This window comes from Anopheles darlingi, chromosome 2, assembly GCF_943734745.1.
Source record: "Anopheles darlingi chromosome 2, idAnoDarlMG_H_01, whole genome shotgun sequence".
Classification (NCBI taxonomy): Eukaryota; Metazoa; Arthropoda; class Insecta; order Diptera; family Culicidae; genus Anopheles; species Anopheles darlingi.
The window spans coordinates 21,077,092-21,094,388 of record NC_064874.1 but is presented as its reverse complement, the minus strand read 5'-3'; the positions used below and the strand labels follow the sequence as shown (position 1 = coordinate 21,094,388).

Sequence of the window (17,297 nt, the reverse complement as noted above, 5' to 3'; positions counted from 1 at the left end):
CTGGTAGTCCCCCATTCCCCACAAAAAGAAAAAAGTTTATTTCTGTGAGGCACCATGCGCCTCCATCATGAGGTGCACGTGTGCGAACCTAAAGGAAACAATAGGCTTTTTCATTGCTTTCCTAAACAATGTTCCCAGGCCATTGTAAATTGTACCACGAACAATAGGCACTTGTTACAAACATTGTACATTTTGCTACCGAGATGGTTGAAAAAAAACGCATTTTTTTTAAACCATGCGCCTCCATCGTGCTTAATATCCGATTCCTAGGAACCAAACATTACATTCTACCATACATTTGTGGTTTAAGGTAATGCTTGTGTTTCGGAAAATTGTGCCAAATCCTCCCCTTCCTACCATGTTGCTGTTGGTGTGTTACACCAAACCAAAGAGCATCGTAGCGACGGAGGAACTGAGTTTTATGTATTTCCATCTCGTATATTCCATTAATCCCACGCCAAGTCGCTCAAATACGAACCAACAACCCGCTGTCATGGCATCTACGGGGTTCAAGCATTAAGCGAGCGAATGGTATACCGAAAACATCGCCCCCGGAACACACATACACACGTAATTCCAATTAAAAATCATCTCCGTGCTATGAGCGACCACGAACCCCGTCTGCTCGCGTCTCGCGTCTTACAAATCCAATTAATTTACCCAATAAACGGATGGTTCTTCGAGGCTCACGAGCAGAAGGGATAAGTAGAGCTACCTCCAGCCCCGGCGGAGCTAGGAGTCCGTTTTTGAGGTTATCGCCAGTGTTGCCGCCCACAAAACTACAAACTGTGGACGTGCGCTGGGCGGTCGGTTCGGCTCGGTTAAACTGGCCACTCGAATTGTAATTGAAATCAAATTAGTCGACGGAACCACCATCACCTCCCCCCCATGGCCGCTCAGGGTGCACGGGTTCACGGCACCTCGATGGGAACGTGGGAAGTCGAAGATAAATTTTAGATGAATCTAATTAAAAGATAAAATCTGTTCAAAGTCCTTCCAGGCCTGTGGCCCCTGCTCGGCCACTCTAATCCCGCCTTCCGGCTCCCTGGGCCCTTCGCTACGGCTTAACCAGATGCCTAGTGTTGCTCTGTTTGTGTGTGTGTGTGTGCCGAATGGCAGCAACGCGCATCGCGAAAATCGAAAGTTGCACACTGCCCCAAGGTCCAGTCCGGCATTTTGGTTCGATGAGCGCTTTCAACGGGCACCACCGGCCATCGCAAAACTCGTTAGTAAACACCGGACGCCACGGACGACGAAACCAAATAGCTGGCCACTAGTTTTTGACCAACCGGCTTCTCGGCATCGCGAAGCGGATAACAAAAAGGCGAACGCGAACGCGAACGGAACGGGCCACAAGAGAATGATACCGTTTACCCTTCTCCTAACCAAACCCTTTCCAACCATCAACACCGGCCACCCTTTTTTTGGCCGCGAGAAACTTCATCGTCAACCCCATCAACGTGCCTGCGGTGGTGGTGACGGCGGCATCAAAACGGCCTTTCGGTGACCATCGTTCCGATCCAGACCATCGCTCAACCCCCGTTTCCAAGGGACACTGTCGTGGTTCCCAAAAACCCCTCTCCCGGTGGTGATGAGGGATAATTTTCAATTATTTACTCTGTCGGCGATGAAGTAATTAGGAAGAAATTAGTAGAAAATAACGACATAGTGTCGGTGCAGCTGGAAATGGCCGCCATTAAATGGTTCCCATCTTCCTGACATTCTCCATCGCCTATTGCTTCCCATTTTGACACAGTTTCCCGGCGTGACAAACCGCGGAGCATTTGTGCGATGCTGTTGGTGATGATGATGATGATGATGGCAAAGGCAAAACGGTAGAGAATGCTTTTGACGTCTCGGAATCGGGAACCGCAGCAATGCGTCTTCAAACGGCACCATAAGCACCATAAGCAGGGTGGCCGCTGTCATTAATTTCGGGGAAAACTCGAGACGGTGGTCCCAGCATTGTTACAAAACCCCCCGCAGCCTGAAGAATGCAGTCAATTTCTTGCGGCGGTGGGACCGCCATGAATGCGCGCCATAATGAGACGCGAAAAGCGAAAGAAGGCATAGAACACCGGCACAACCCGTAAGGCCGTAAGTGTTCGTCTTCAAACCAGTCACTCGCGTAAAGGCGCCCTAATGAGCGACGAAAATTTCTACGCCAGCAGTTTTCCACTTTCCATCCGTGATAGCTGGTAAGTGTTCTTTTCTCTTCATTCGACGTCGATTGGGGGATGATTTTTTTTCTATTCTGAAAAATGGTAGCCGGCTTGGACGACCAACCAGAACCCGAATTCGGTTCCGGTCGTTTCCATGGTTACCGTTTGTTACAAGAAAAGCCAATCAATCAGCACCGAGGGTTGCGCCGGTCGGAGGAAATAATATTTTCTTTAATTGGATTGTCGTCTTCGTGCGGTGAGAAGATGGCATAATTAGTGCAGGTGAATTGTGGCTAGAGGTGGAATTTTCAAGCCAGTTCGAATGTGTGTATTATGTTGAAGCATCAATTTGCGGCCTTGATTGAACAAAGCGCTGCAGCACAACCAAAGGGTTTTCTTCTTTCTCAGAAGAGAGACTAAAGCCTCCCATAAAAGGCAAATTATTTATCAGATTCTTTAGGTTTTTAAATGTTCGTGTAACAATCTGTCCGTTAGTACGCGCAACCAACAATATCGAGCTAGACCGATTTTATTTTGTTGTAAAAGCCTTGTTTGCGCGATAGTATGCACAAAAAATGCGCCACATTTTAGTAGGCTGCGACCTGTTAAATGGTACCGAGCAAAAAATTTTTTTTTCTCAAAACTAAGCCTTTCAAATCTGCCTGTTGTAAACGAAATGATTGTGTGAAGAGAAAATTGCCTTCGTGATCTGAATAATGATCAATGTGCATAAAGTAAAGCATATGTTTGCGTTGAATGTTGTGGTATGAAGGCGGTGTCGAGAAAAATACTCCATTTTCCACCGATACTTTGCACCTGCAACAATCGACAGGTAGCGAATTGGACGCTTCTCATCCACCCTTCAGCACTATCCTCTGCCGTAACGATGGGTTTGTCGCATCGCCGGTGTGATCACAAAAATCAACCAAAACGCCAGGACATGACACACACACGTACACGTTCACGCGCCACGGTGTCAATCTCGATGTAGTGGCTGCTCTTTGGCCCCCGGGGGGAGCGTGTTACATCGTCCTGCACCAATCATCGAAGGTGGAAATTGATTTCCTTCGTCAATGATCAGTCGGCTCCCCCACCGTCCCGTCCCGTCCCCATTTCCGTTGCTTCTTCGCAGAGCAAACAGATTGAATCAGCGAAACAGATACTTCAAATCTAGTTCCCTCCTGTGCACCTCTTCTATCAACACTTGATCGGACCGGAGGGCGAAAGTAATCGTGGACGTGGCAGCAAACACACACACATATCTCTTCCTGCACACACGCGCACACACACATACAGAGCGCTTTCCCAAAAAGTGTCAAACGAGGCAGAACGAACCGAACAGCAACTCCAACTGTCCCGATGCCAGGAAACCAAGTCGCCTGTCGTTGTCCTCATCGTTCCCTTTGGCTAACCGGCGCGTCCTGCTGGCTTCGTAGACGGGAAATTGATTTCGATATTATAGATAGCGACTAGACAATTCAATTTCATCGAAACACCCAAAGGGACAACCGTCCGTCGGTGGTTGGCTGCTCGACGCAACGTGGCCATAGAAGGGCCCCCTGATTCCTCCCCCGATTGGACCTTGGAATCCTCCCCCGATTGGAGAGAGAGAGAGAGAGAGAGAGAGAAGTTAGAACAAAACACTGTTTTAATGGTATCATTGCTGCAACACCGTTTTGATATAGCCTAGCACCTGCGCATATGGACACGCCAGGCCACGCTGGCACCCGTCCTCCCCTGGGGGGGGGGGGAGGCCCGGTCCTCACCGAGAATCGGATTGCAACGGAGCGCACTAACGACGAGCGAAACCTCTGGGCGATGGTCGATAAATGAAGGAAGAAGCGAATGCGTTCCGTTTCGTTCTCGGCTTTCTCGGCCCCCCTCTTGACCATCCTATCATCCTTGGCATGCCGGACGACCAGTAGCCGGATCGGTACCGATGGAGAAGCGGCTTTTTCTGCGCCAGCAACTCCGCAGAAACCCCGAAGGGAGTAACATCCGGTGCGATGGTGTGGTTCGAAGGATAGCACCATTGTCATGACGAACTGTACCGTGTGTGTGTGTGTGTGTGACCGAGATCAGGAGACACCGTTTACATCGGTTGTGTGCACCTTCCTGCACCCGGTGTGCGCTGTTTGTTCCGATTCGGTTTTCGATTTGCCGGCAGCACACCGGTGATATGCTCGGAATGCAAGGATCTTATGCCCGTATGAGGACATCCCTTCATCCCTTCATTCCCCCTCCCCGCGGGCGGGTTTATGATCGATTCTGTGCCGTTGTTCCCGGATCGACTGCAGGCGATCCGATGCTTCTTTCGAAGGGAACGATGAAAAGCAAAGACACCTCGGCCAAGCCATACGCCAATGCTCCCGGTAGCCTATCCAGGGTAAACATTTTAACATTTGAGGTGGAATGTGCTTTGTTTGAGCTACCGTATGGGGTGGTAAGGTGGAAGGAGGAGGAGGGCTAGTGTATCTTATATCACTATCCCCGTCCTCTCACGGGACTGTTCTGCATCTTCTTATGCTGTTTTGCTGAAAAAAAACCCCGTCTGATAGATGAAGCGAAGCGATAGTAGTGGATGCCGTTGTCGGTGAACTCCACACCGTTCCGTTGTGTGTGTGTTCAGAGTTCAGATCCAGTAGAATGTTGAGTAGATCAACGGACGTTGATGTCGTGCCGGATGGGCTGGCGGATCTCATCTACCCGATGAAGCTGATTGAGGAATGCGAGAGATTCGGGAATGTTTTTCCATTCGGTGTTCGAGCTCGTTCGTTTCGGGCACCAAAACACCTTACCTTTCATCTTTACCCCTCGATGGGGTGATGGTGATAAAGGAATGGAGAAGAAAATGAAGCTTTTTTTCTGATGTTCCAAAAATGAAACCCATCGAGAGAGTCCTCGTATGTGTTCGTGTTGTCTTGTGGATGCAATCTTTTGGGGTCATGGAATGCGAATAATTAATTAACAACGGTCAGCTCATTAGTAGGACGGAAAAAAACGAAAGTCAATTTCCGGCGCAACTCCTTCGTCACTCTAATCCCAATCGTCGCGCTTATCTATGAGGCGGATTATATCGGTGCAGATGATTTATTTTTAATCATAAACCACCACACAAACGCACACAACAACCCCCCCTTTTGGCAACATATCCATTACCGTGCGATCCGCTGGTCCGCTTTTTTGTTTCGTTTGTTTTCACTACACTGTCCTTTTTTTTTTTGTTGGTTTTAACCACACTCGTCATTATACTGGTAGTTGTATCGTAGTGCCGTGATAATCATCGCGTGATTTGTCATGTAAATCCTTCCCGCGTCCGCCATTAGTAATTCAAATGAGCCCATATTGAGTACATTTATGTGCGATCTCTATATCATGATTTGCATTTTCCTCGCGATCGATCGGAGTACCGCACCCGCATCGAGCTGCATGGCTGTGCGGACGAATAATAAAAATGGAAATCCAATTCCCGATTTCCCATGCCGGTCGGTCCTTTCGTTGCGTGCATAATCGTCCACCTGACAAACATCAATCGAGTGCTCCTACACCACCTGCATCACCACAACCACCATCGAACCAATCATAATTGATCGACGTAGCATCGGCAGCTGTATGCATGTGTTGGCTATCCCGTACACACTACCGATACTGCCAGACGTCTTGCGTCACGCGTTGGTCGATGAGTTGGCAGAATGCTCTGGAACCCCTTCCGTGGAACCCACGAATGATTCAATCAAACGCCATTTTACACGCCCCGCCCCCACTAGCACATACGCTACGGAGTGAAACGTGTTTTCCACGAAGTACCGACGTAAGCGTGAGTTGAAACTTTGCCATTTTGTTGCCTTTGGTGGCCACACAAGTCACACACACACAGACACAGACGGCCTGCCGCTGACTTGCTGCCACTTCACTCGGTGTGTGTGTGTTTCGGATGAAAGCATTTTTCCCTTTAAATAAAAAAAGTCGTTCGCAAAACACGGAAAACACCCGCGCGTTGGGGCCACTACGGTCCTATATCCTATTCGCAGGAACCGGTTTCTGTGTGTGTGTTGACGATGAGTTGCAAAGTTAATGAACCCATTTCAAGAAGCGAGGCGTGCGTCCGTTACGATCGTTAGCTTCGATCGGCTCCGGATCGTCTAGCGCGAGGCTGTTCCATTTGCATAGCAACTTTTGGGTGAAATTTTCCTTTAAACTTAAACCAAATCCACATGGCACGGTATCTTCTAACACGCGCGCTCGTGTCATGCACCGGAGGCGATTGAATATCATCTCTTTCGCGTGTCTTTCACGCTGACACTCCACGCTTCACACGCGTCCCTACCAAAGATGGCCGATATGTTCACACCTGGCAGGGAGGGAGCTCGTTTTCACCGCCAACGGTTGCTGAGATGAGCACGGAGCACGGTTGGGTTTTCATTTCAACCGGATCTTTTCTCGTTTCATCCCGAAACCACAACCTCTCTCCTCGCAACCAACCAACCTTATGCTTTTTAAGGCTGAACCCAAAATGAGGATTTTCCCGGGTTCGATTCCCCGGGTTTCGCTCGCCTCGGTAGCGCCATTTTGAGCCGTGGGAGCTCAAAGCGGAGCCTCGTACGAAACCCAAGCTATCGAAGGTGATCACGTTAGACAAACAAGCATATCTCGGTTCATTTTGTGGGTAGAGCGCGTGCGAGAAGAAGGTGTACGGGAGTCGAAGGTTCGCTTTCCTCCAAAATCCCCTTCCCGAACGAACACACACACACACGCTCGCTCGCGCTAGGACTCGTAAAACTTTTGATTTTATGTTCCGAAACGGTTTCCAGTTCCAGGCGAGGAAAAAGCCTGTCGAGAGCGAGTGCGAGTGGACCGTAAAATGTTTGGCGTAGCGGCGAATGGCCACGTGCGACGTGCACTCCCGAAATCCCGATAATCATCTCGGTCTCTCGGCGCAAAAATCTACGACGGTCTAGACCGTCGGAGCCCTCGGGGCCGGATACGAAATCGAACGTCACCGGATGCCGGAATCCGGATGAAATACGGTAAGCAATACGGGTGGCACCCCAGTTTGGTTTTCGGCACAATCCTCGGAGAAATTTTTATTGCCCTAGAGCTGGGTTTCTCGGAATCATGTTTATGATGCCGCATCCTGGCATTCCTGGCGACTCCGACTGGCGGTCCGTCGAATGCATCGAATCCGGTGGCATCGATGGGTTCGCCAGCTGCTGCTGCTGCAAGTGGGGCTCTATCTTATGGGAACCGATCCGTGACCGGACCGGGGGATGAGGTCTTAAGAAAATGTTTCCCTCACCGAACGATCCGGAATGGACGTTTGAGCTGATGTAATTGATTCCCGGCTTTCAATGCTACCCTGACGGCTGCTGGGCTGCTAGATGGAAAATTCAATTCATAGCTTTTCACACCTTTCCTCTCTGCACACGAAGGAGGCTTCCCAAAACAAAACAAAGGATGGCGCTACGGATGCATGGCTGGTACATAACTGCATGCAGTGCGATATGCTCGATGTGCTGCCAATCGTTCGATGGATTGTCTTTGATCTCGCAGCCAATGCTGAACGTTGAATGTTATCGAGGGAAACATTATTGTGCCGCAGGGAGGTGGTACGATGCAACGAATGCAAGGAATGCCAGCCTTTTCCATATGATAAGCTGCGATTACGATCGATCGATTGCGAAATGCTCGTTTGAAGTTTGAAGAAAAACCAAACCATCCAGACGTACAGACGGGCGGACGAAAGCTTTCCCATGCGAGGAATTCCATTTTTTTTTTTTAATACTCCAGCAACCCATATCACCCAACACGCTGCCTCTCAGCGTTAGTCAGATTGGAAACGAAATGATTACCCTGTCTGCTCGTTCGGCACCGCAGAAGAAAAAAAAACCACACAAATCGAGTCAAATAATAGTTTTCACGGTTGGCTGCCGGAATCGGAAGCCAATTTCGTCTCGATCTGCGTCAAGGTAAGCAAATTGAACTCCATCCAGGAGCGAATGTTTACCTCCGGTGTGCTGCTACAACATGTGCAATCCTTCGTAACGTGAACTGCGCGGCCTTCCGGTTCCGGTCGCGGCCGCTACATGGGTGTGAGCGGCCATACCTTTTTATTAGCCCAATCGCTGTCGTCCTATCTCGAGGCGAAGCAAAACTGTCGGTGTGCACAGACACATACGGGCGCACCAGAAACGATAGTGGCTGCATGGCACGCAATCGACGAAATATGTCGTCGAATTCGGTTCCGAATCGGTTTTCGACACCGAAGGGCACAATCAAAATGTAATGCTGCCTCCCTCGTGCACAACACGGCAAGCAACATAATAAATACATGTCCGCCTCGGTCTCTCTCTCTCTCTCTCTCTCTCTCTCTCTCTCTCCGTGCGCTAGCAAATCACCGACCTGCAGGATGCTGCCGGATGCTTGCACATAAAGTGGATCGGATTTAGATAGCCTCTGGACACACGCTCCCTCATTCTTTTCCTCTGTGTGTGTGTGTGCGCGTTTCCCTAGGGAGAATCAGGGTTAAAGAAGATCCTTCTGGACGAAAGGCCGTAAAGTCAACATTTCAGGACACACACACACACACACACACACACACACACACACTCACCACCGAGAATGCCGGTTTTGATCCAAAAATAACAATGGTGAAGCAATGGCTGACCGAACGCCGAAGAAGAGATGCCTCGCCGATGGCAAGACTGATGATGGCCCCCCACCCCTGGTCCGGTCTGGCCGTCAAGCGTACTGGTGCGTGTCGAAAAGATGAGCCTTCGCAGGGCCTACTCCCGGGAGCTTTTTCTCGAGCGAAAGAAAAGTGGAATTTCATTTCATTCCGATTGCGAAACCCGGGGCTTCGGTGCTGCTCCGGCAAATTGAAAGTCGCTCATGCCGCACCGAAATAAACAATTTTTGTTGATGAGAAACCTGGCCATAGGGCAGGGGAGAGGGCGCCAGATCGCGGTGAACCGTGAGACCCACGCGGCCAACGGCGGTTTGTACTTGATTTCCCTTTCCTTCGGTTTCGTGAGCACCGTTGGTCACATTTACCAAATCATATTTCGCACAAACGCTACGATGGCACGGCGCACATCTGTCAAATGTCTGTCTGTGTCATCGTGCGGCCATGCTCCGGGGGAAGGGGAATAAATATGAGGATCATCTCTTGGCGGAGCAATTCTGTTAACCTGCTTGCGGTATTCATCACCTGTCGCCGTCGGTTACTTCATTCCGATCGGGACTGTTGATTGAAAATAAATCGTTTTTTTTTGCAAATGTAATACCGTATACCGGGGGGGGCCTGATGAAGACGTGAGAGAAGTTGTCTACGAGACGAGCAAACATTCAAATGAAAATGGATCCGGTTACAGTAATGCGGGGGGGTCCCCGCAATGCGACGTCGGCAGCATGGTTTTACATTTCCGTTCTATTGCTTTTCTTTTTTTGTATTTATATTTTCTTCAAATTTGTTTCGTGTTTCTTTATATAATTTTCCATTTTCGTTTCGTTTTCCTTCGTTCTTTCCGTTTCTTAAACCCGTTAATACAGTCGACAAACGTCGAGTTGCTGCATGCCCATCATCATCTCCAACACCATCAGCAGCAACAGCAGCAGCAGCAGCAAAGTCTGCAGCAACTAAGTGCGACCGGTCTCGAACCAATCGCTTCGGATGCCGATCTGGTGCTTAGCACGCTGCGCCACCAGCGCGATCTTTTTAGCGGTCCACTGGGAATCCCTGACGTGACGACGCGCGTCGGAAGCGTGATCCATGCATTCGAAACGATGGCACGCCAACGGCAGTCGCTCGGTTCAGCGCGCACCGAAAAGCCGTACGATGCAACGGCCACGATCGGTGGCGGTAGCTCCAAGTATCGATCGCACCGTTCGAACGTGAAGCGTGTCGGTGCGGATACGATTAACCGCCATAAGATCATCCTTCCCTCTCCTAACCTTTCCCCAACATCATCGGCCGAGGTGAACGATCACTCCGCGTCCGGCGGTCTCTACCATCCGCTGCACTTGGCCGCCGCCGGTCCGGAAACCATTTCGCAATCCAATTTCCCACCGCGACAGCATCAGCATTACCATCTTGGCGCATCTACCGGTCCTCCTCATCATCATCATCTGCCTCCCAGTTCCTTCTCCTATACCGACCCGCATGGTACGGGATTGCGAAGACACACCTCCACTCCAGTGGCTAGTGCCAGTGGGGGTCGACTGTTGACGGTGGGTGGCGGTACACATATTGATAACACTAACTCAGAGCAAGGCACAGGCGACCATCATCATCATCATCATCACGGCCACGGTCAGGCAGCCATTCCGCGGTCGGCGGTGGCCGTATTCCCGTCTTCCGCGTTCGGTCACCACGGTGGTCACACCAATACCACCAGCATGGCAGCTACCGTCGGTGGGGTAACGGGTTCGCAACCGCAACACTACCAGCCAGGGAACGAGAATGAATCAAGTAATTTCGATTCGTTGAATCTAGACGATGATTACCGTAAAAGCTCTTTTGGCAAGCAGTCAAAACTGTTCCAGCACCAACAGCACCAACAGCACCAACAGCAGCAGCAGCAGCAGCAGCAGCAGCGGCAGCCACCATCGTCTAGCTTGGCCGATACGATGCCATCGGTGGCTCGCAATCAATTCACCGGCGGTGCTTCCGGCAGTTCCCGCCCCTCATCCAACCGGGGACTGTGGAGTCTGTTCGGTGGCGGTTCCGGCAGTGGAATGGAACATGCCAGTCCCGCCACTACCGGCTACAGTAGCAGCAGAAACAATCCGAACGTATTTTTCAATGCTAGCAACTCCTCTTCCTCGCCGACGTCGGCGCCGATGCCATCGGCGGTAACTACTTCATCACCGATGGCGAGCACATCCACCACTAACACCACCACTACTACCACCGGTAGTACAACAATGCGCTATTACAACCTCGACAACAACACTAATGGTGCCAATCGACGTTCGATGATGATGCAACCGAACCACCGACTACCGACCGGGTCCAGTGTAGCAGGTGAGCAGCAGCAGCAGCAGCAGCACCAGGAGTCCCAGTTGCCACCGGACTCGTTGGATGATGCGCTGGTATCGGTCCAACGGTACGGTGACTTCGACGCCGATAACGAGCTCGACGACAGCCAGGCACCCATCACCGGAACGGTGGCCGGTGGCGACAAGTTTCTGCGCGGTTCCACCGTCAGCCAGTCCTTCATCAAGAACGTTCGAATCATGAGAAAGAAATCGTCCTCGTACGACGTAAACACACCGAATGGGGGGACGGGCACCAACGGTTACATGGCCGCCCACGGTCGGGGTAGCCAACGGGGTAAGGAACAGGTAGGTGGTGCTTCGACGACGACGACGACAACAGCGACGACGAATAGCTTCAAGCAGCGCGGATCGCAGATGATGGCGGCGGCTGCCAAACATTTCACCAAACGTAACCGAGCTCCGGCGGTGCCCAACGCCATCACAACCACAACCACCACGTCCCAGCTTGGCAGTGTGGCTGACAATGACGGATTGACCGGTACGGTGCGGCCCACGACTACGCCGGCGGAAGATGGAATCGATGAACCGGGTGGAGGTGGAGAGGCTGTGAGTCCCGGAGCGGAGGGCTCGTCTACCACACGCGCCGGAAGCACCAAACGGCGATTGTTTCAGCCACGAACGATGGACCGGGCGGAAATATGATTCCATCGATCGTGATTCAGCCGGCGCCCGGCACCGGTTTGTTCCTGTGGTTGGAGTAATTGTAGCTCGGGATCGATCGGTCGTTCTGATTGGTTCTCGGCTCGTAACGAGTAAATGAGCCAGAAGCGCTATTCGTAGCGCGTTTCACACTGGGAATTATGTGAGCAGCAGCAGCGGCAGCAGCAGTTTGTGCTTCGGAGCGATCTGAAGCGAACATTTAATCAGTGTCATACGGTGTGCCTTTTCTGGGCCAACACCGACGAGTTTGAGAGGAACCGACGACGAAGAAACGAGAAGAAGCGCGTCAGGAGTTACTGGATGGAAATCCCATATAATCAACTAACAAACAATCTCTCGAGCATAAGATTGATTTTGTAAAATATTATCAGAGATCTATACTATTGGTAGGTCGTAAGATACGTGCGCGAGGGTACGGGGCGATGCGAGTAGTCTAGAGTTTAGTCTAGAGAAAATTAGTTTAATATCGATTGATATCGCGACATTGATAGTTTATTAACGCGCCCCCTCGTTTAGGATAGTTGTAGCCAGAACCCACAGACGAAAGTATAATCAAAATTGTTTGTTGCAGATGAGAGAAATTCTACTAACCTATCGTAGTTTAATCGTAAGGAGTGCTCGATAAACAGACCTGCCGAGGACTTGGCTCTCGGATGATGATCGGAGCTGTTGCATTATAAATATACTTCTAAGATGCATCCAGCGAAAATGACTAATCAAATGAACTGTGGCAGGGGCATGATTGTGCCCTTAGCCGGTTCCTTATACTATCGCCCAGGAAAGTGGCTCGGTTGGCACTAGAATGTATATAACACGTATCGGCAGCAGAAATGGGGCAAAGTGAGGTAACTAATGTTTAATGTAACTAACGGAATGAAAAAGAAAACATAACTTAACAAAACACTTACTCCCCGTGGTTAACTACCCTGCATGCATGTCCACCATTCATCGTACACACATTTAAAGGCATGGACAACATGAAACCAAACTCATACCTTAAACGCTAAAACATTAAATAAAAGAAATGAACAACCAACCAACCAACAAAACAAAGAAAACTAAAAAAGTAAGCAAAAGAGATCCGTTAAACCAACTCATGCTATGATGCTATACTGAGCAAGGTAATCAATTCGTTTACGAATATTGCGACTTTTATTAACAAATCCAAAATAAATGTGAATTAAAAAACTACTTCGGAGGACGTGTTGGTTCAGCAGTTGAGAAACCATCGGGTGGTACGCAATAAAGACCTGTCTTTGTCTTTACCAATGCTGCATTTACACAGTCGAAGTGCATGAGTATCAAATACAGGTAGGTTTATGCATGTTGCCATTTGCTTCAATTCACAATAAAGTTTAAATTTTTAAACCCTTCAGGAGCATCGAAGATTAAATTTGAGTAACAAGGATTGAAAGTTTTTGTTTCACAGTAAAAGGTTTAGTTATATTTTCCGTTATATTAGACCAATAAAAAAGCCCTGTAAACAACATTGTCAATAGGTGAAAATAATATCTTATCTGCGGATAGCGGATCCTCACCGACAAAACATAAACTGCTTTTGAAGCGCTGCCAATTGGAATTGGATTGTTTTTAAGAAATAAATTATCTTCAGAAACTTAGCATAGATTGTAGATGCTTAGAGTAAGGCTTAAATAGAGGTGGGAACAGCAGCATTTCGTTTAGAGTTTACTTTTAGGTTCCTCGGTTGTCGGATTGCTGGCACTTTGTCCAGCCTTCGGCGTATCGAGCCCCATAGCGTAGCGGAACTTCCGCCGCCCGTCCAGATAGTACATAGCCTCGTGGTATGTTTTGGGCATAATTTTCGGCAACCGCTCGGCCACGGAGTACGTGTAGAAGAAGCTGTTGGTCGTCGTTTGCTGACCCGTTACGGCATCGTACACATCCGCCAGCACCACTATCTCCATGTAGTGCAAATCGGTATAGATCACGTGTGCCTGCATGTTCAACATCGACGAAACGTCCACTGGATGGTGGAAGCTGATATCCGAAATTCGTTCCAGCTTCGGGCGTCGCTTGGCAAAGTTGTACGCCAGCGCCCAGCTTAGTTCCAGTGCGTTCCGCATCAAAAACCCACCAAACACTTTGTTGTGTGCGTTGCGGTCTTCCGGGTGCGAGAAGACAATGTTGGCCATCGTTGCCTCCTCCATCCACACGTACCCGGGCGGTAGGATGCGCTTGTTGAACGCCCGGCTCTTGGTGTCGATTGACTTGACGAACAGTTCGTGCACCATTCGCTGTTCGAAATCGTTCGGTTCAGCCTTCAGAAGATCTTCCTTCTGCAGTTGAACACGTCGTTTTTTGCGTGCTGAAAGCGGACCGCGATAGGTTAGTGATCAACGTAAAGTAACAGCCAAATGGCAACTTACATTCTCCTCCATCAAATATTGCTTTCTCCTCGGCATTGGCCGGAACGAGTGGGTTGATAAAGGCAGCCTTAGTGTTAGTGGCATCACGGGCTGCCATCAGGAACAAGGCACGCGTAAGTTTACGCCACTTTCCGTGCAGTCTCTGCTCCATCCATACGACCACCTCGACCGAGGTTCGACCAACCCAGCTCACATGCCCGGAAAGACGAATATCAGCGTCATGTGTTGGCATCAGATCGGTAAAGTCGATTTTGTCCACCAGCACGGTCACGAACGTGTAAGGCAGTGAGACTCCTTCCGGAAGATCCGGCAACAGCACGTGTTTATGAACGACCCACACTACAAAATAGAATGGAAATTGCTTATAGTGCTTTGACTTTTGTCGCAAACGACGCTCCCGCCTTACCGGCAAACATGTCCATATCCTCCATAAGCCGGCCAACTCGTACATTTCCCATGAAACCGACGTACTTATCCTTCAGTATTTTGTCCGTCGTTAGTGGGATGATGGCCGACGTGAAGGAGTCCTGCATGCTGCGTGCTGGTAGCGATTCCACGGAATGTGGCACATACTTTACCAGATGCTCACGCGTGCTAACGAACGGAGTGTAGCCAACTTCGATGCCCAACTTTTTGATGATCGTTTGTTTAACTATGGGACGAAAAACACGTGGTTAGAGTTTAAATGTAAACAATAAACTACCCCACGATACGCAGCGTAAACAGATTCGTCAAGTCATCGTGAACCGGAGGACTTTATCCGATCGTCACGGGGGTCAAAGTCCCGGCGGCACATGACTTATCGTATGACTAGAGCCAGCCATAGAGTGTGATGTAGGATTAATTCCTAAACTTATCTTGTGACATCATCACGTTACCTACCATCGTTCATCGTTCCGGCCGTGCACTCCAGGTTGGGATCACCCCGAAGATAGTCAATGTTGGAGTACATCCTGCAAGCGGAAGAGTAAAAACTGTGGCCTCACGACAAACTTAAGCGCTCACGCTGTTGGGCTCACCTTTGGCCTGCAAATGACGACGACGACGACTGCAGCAGGGTTGTTTTCGTGTTACTTATCAAAGGACAGCCGCTGGTGACAACTCTGATAAGCCGTTCGTTGCGTTCTCCATTACCGGTACAGTTGCTGGTACTTCTGGAAAACTGCTGTCGCAAAAAAGCGTTGGGTAAACGGAGGCGTGTAAGAGCCATTTTTGTGACGAACTCTTGGCTTTCTAAACCGATTCACACAGCACTTCTATCTTCGGGATGAGTAATACGAGATCTTAAAAAGGAATGCTTCCTCCCGCCACCCACTGGATTGTTTACATCCCACTATAATCCCACATAGCATCGGAATCCGATCTAAAACCAACAACCCAAATCTTATCTAAAATTGGAAAAGTAGTTGTCCCGCAAGTATATCGGTTTTCGTAAATATGTGGCACTAAAATTGTAAGATATTCTGTTAAAATTTTCATAAAAGAGAACGATTCTTTCCTAAAACCGCCCAGGCCTCTACTGTAAACGGCCCAGATAGCCGTTTCTGGCAGCTGTCAAACCGCTCCTGAACGAAAACAAAACGGAGAACGAAGAACAAGCGAAGAAAAGCGAAGAGAAGAAGGATAATTAAGGAGCGTGGGTCTATTTTGCTCCATTTAAATGCGCCGGAATAGGTGAAATCCTTAAATTGACGGTGGCCGTGACAACCGGCGCTACACCGTGTGCTCCAGTAACGCAGGATGCTGCCCGCGACGGGACTGTTCCGGACCATCAACTGCCCCTTCTACGAGAAAGATCTCTGCACCAGGCCCTACTGTCACTTCAAGCACGCCAAAGCGGGTTAGTCACGGTGTTCCCCCGGATTCGTAAGACTATGCAATAATACTTCGTCGGCTTCGTATTCCAGAAACACCTGTCGCCACCTACAGCGCTACACCGAAGTCGCTCCTCAATCAATCGCGGTCCAGTGCAGACCATGGCGACGACAATGATGCTACGGTACGGAAGAAGGCCAAGCTCGAGTACATTCCCATGCCTACGATTGCGCCGAAATATGTACCGTCGGCGTTGGCCAAGCAACCACAAACCGCGAGCAATGGAGGGAAAAGCGATGAAGCCGAAGCGAACAAGCAATCAGCCACCGTCCCGTCGAAAGAGGTGAAAGAAACTGACGGTCTCGTAGATGTACCCACTCCGGTTGAAGAAAAGCCGCCTTCACAACCGCCGCAAGATGAGATTACGGATCATGACCGTAATGGGACGAATGGTGTGGAATCTAATAAATTGGATTCGGTGAAGGACGAAAAACCTCCAACGGAAGAGAGCAAACCGCATCGTTCGTCAAAGTCTTCTGCCAAAGACGAGGGCGAACGGAAGAAAGACTCTAGCCATCGACACAGTTCGAGCACACGCAAATCATCATCTTCATCTTCCCATCATAAATCATCTGAATCGTCTAGCAAAGAGTATTCTAACAAAGAGCGTTCTACCGCAAGCAATAGCAGTAGCAGTAGCAAAAGCAGAAGCAGCAGTAGTAGCAGCAAAAGTTCACATCGTGATAAGGATAAGGAAAGCTCGAGGAGCCATTCTTCGAAGCACTCCTCGGATAAGGAGAAAGATCGTCATCATGGGTCTTCAGACAAAGAGCGTTCCCATAGTAGAAGCTCCTCATCCAAGAGCTCCAATCACAGTAGCAGTAACCATAAAAGTAGTAGCAAAAGTAAAGAACATCATAAAACATCCTCATCGTCGTCGTCATCATCGTCCTCGAAAAGGAAACCTTCATCCGCTCCCGAGACTCCTGCAGCAGCAGAGGAAACGAAAACGGTACACCCGTCGGAAGATGAGATCTACCAAGAGCTGGTCAACAATCCACCGAGTGACATTGATATGGACAGTGACGATGATGATGTGATGCAGCAGTGTAAAATGATTTTTGAAGAATATCAACCCGACACACAACCGAACGACGCAAAGGATGCGGGCAAAAATGGGCATCTGGATTTGGTCGACATGTTTGCCGAAAACCCT

The 17,297-nt window shown here is 49.5% G+C and overlaps 3 protein-coding genes across 3 annotated transcripts in view; 2 read left to right on the top strand and 1 right to left on the bottom strand.

Annotated features, from left to right (window-relative positions):
- Nucleotides 1–9,944: 9,944 nt before the first annotated feature.
- Nucleotides 9,945–11,861, top strand: LOC125952036 (mucin-19-like). The gene is made up of 2 exons (XM_049681253.1): nt 9,945–10,696; nt 10,835–11,861. Exons 1-2 carry the CDS (start codon nt 9,945–9,947, stop codon nt 11,859–11,861), a joined length of 1,779 nt encoding a protein of 592 aa, XP_049537210.1.
- A 1,406-nt stretch (nt 11,862–13,267) lies between these two features.
- LOC125948309 (acyl-coenzyme A thioesterase 9, mitochondrial-like) lies at nt 13,268–15,585 on the bottom strand. Its single transcript, XM_049674248.1, has 5 exons — nt 15,286–15,585; nt 15,149–15,219; nt 14,673–14,918; nt 14,267–14,605; nt 13,268–14,205 (listed from the first exon to the last, which is right to left on the bottom strand). The coding sequence occupies exons 1-5, from the start codon at nt 15,474–15,476 to the stop codon at nt 13,559–13,561; spliced, it is 1,494 nt and encodes a 497-aa protein (XP_049530205.1). The 5' UTR covers nt 15,477–15,585; the 3' UTR covers nt 13,268–13,558.
- A 289-nt stretch (nt 15,586–15,874) lies between these two features.
- Nucleotides 15,875–17,297, top strand: part of LOC125948302 (RNA exonuclease 1 homolog) — a 3,918-nt gene continuing 2,495 nt past the window's right edge. Inside the window, exons 1-2 of the mRNA XM_049674237.1 lie at nt 15,875–16,106; nt 16,174–17,297. The exon at nt 16,174–17,297 is cut by the window's right edge and continues 111 nt beyond it. Coding sequence (XP_049530194.1) covers nt 16,007–16,106; nt 16,174–17,297 — 1,224 coding nt within the window. The 5' untranslated portion in view covers nt 15,875–16,006. The remainder of the gene's footprint in view (nt 16,107–16,173) is intronic.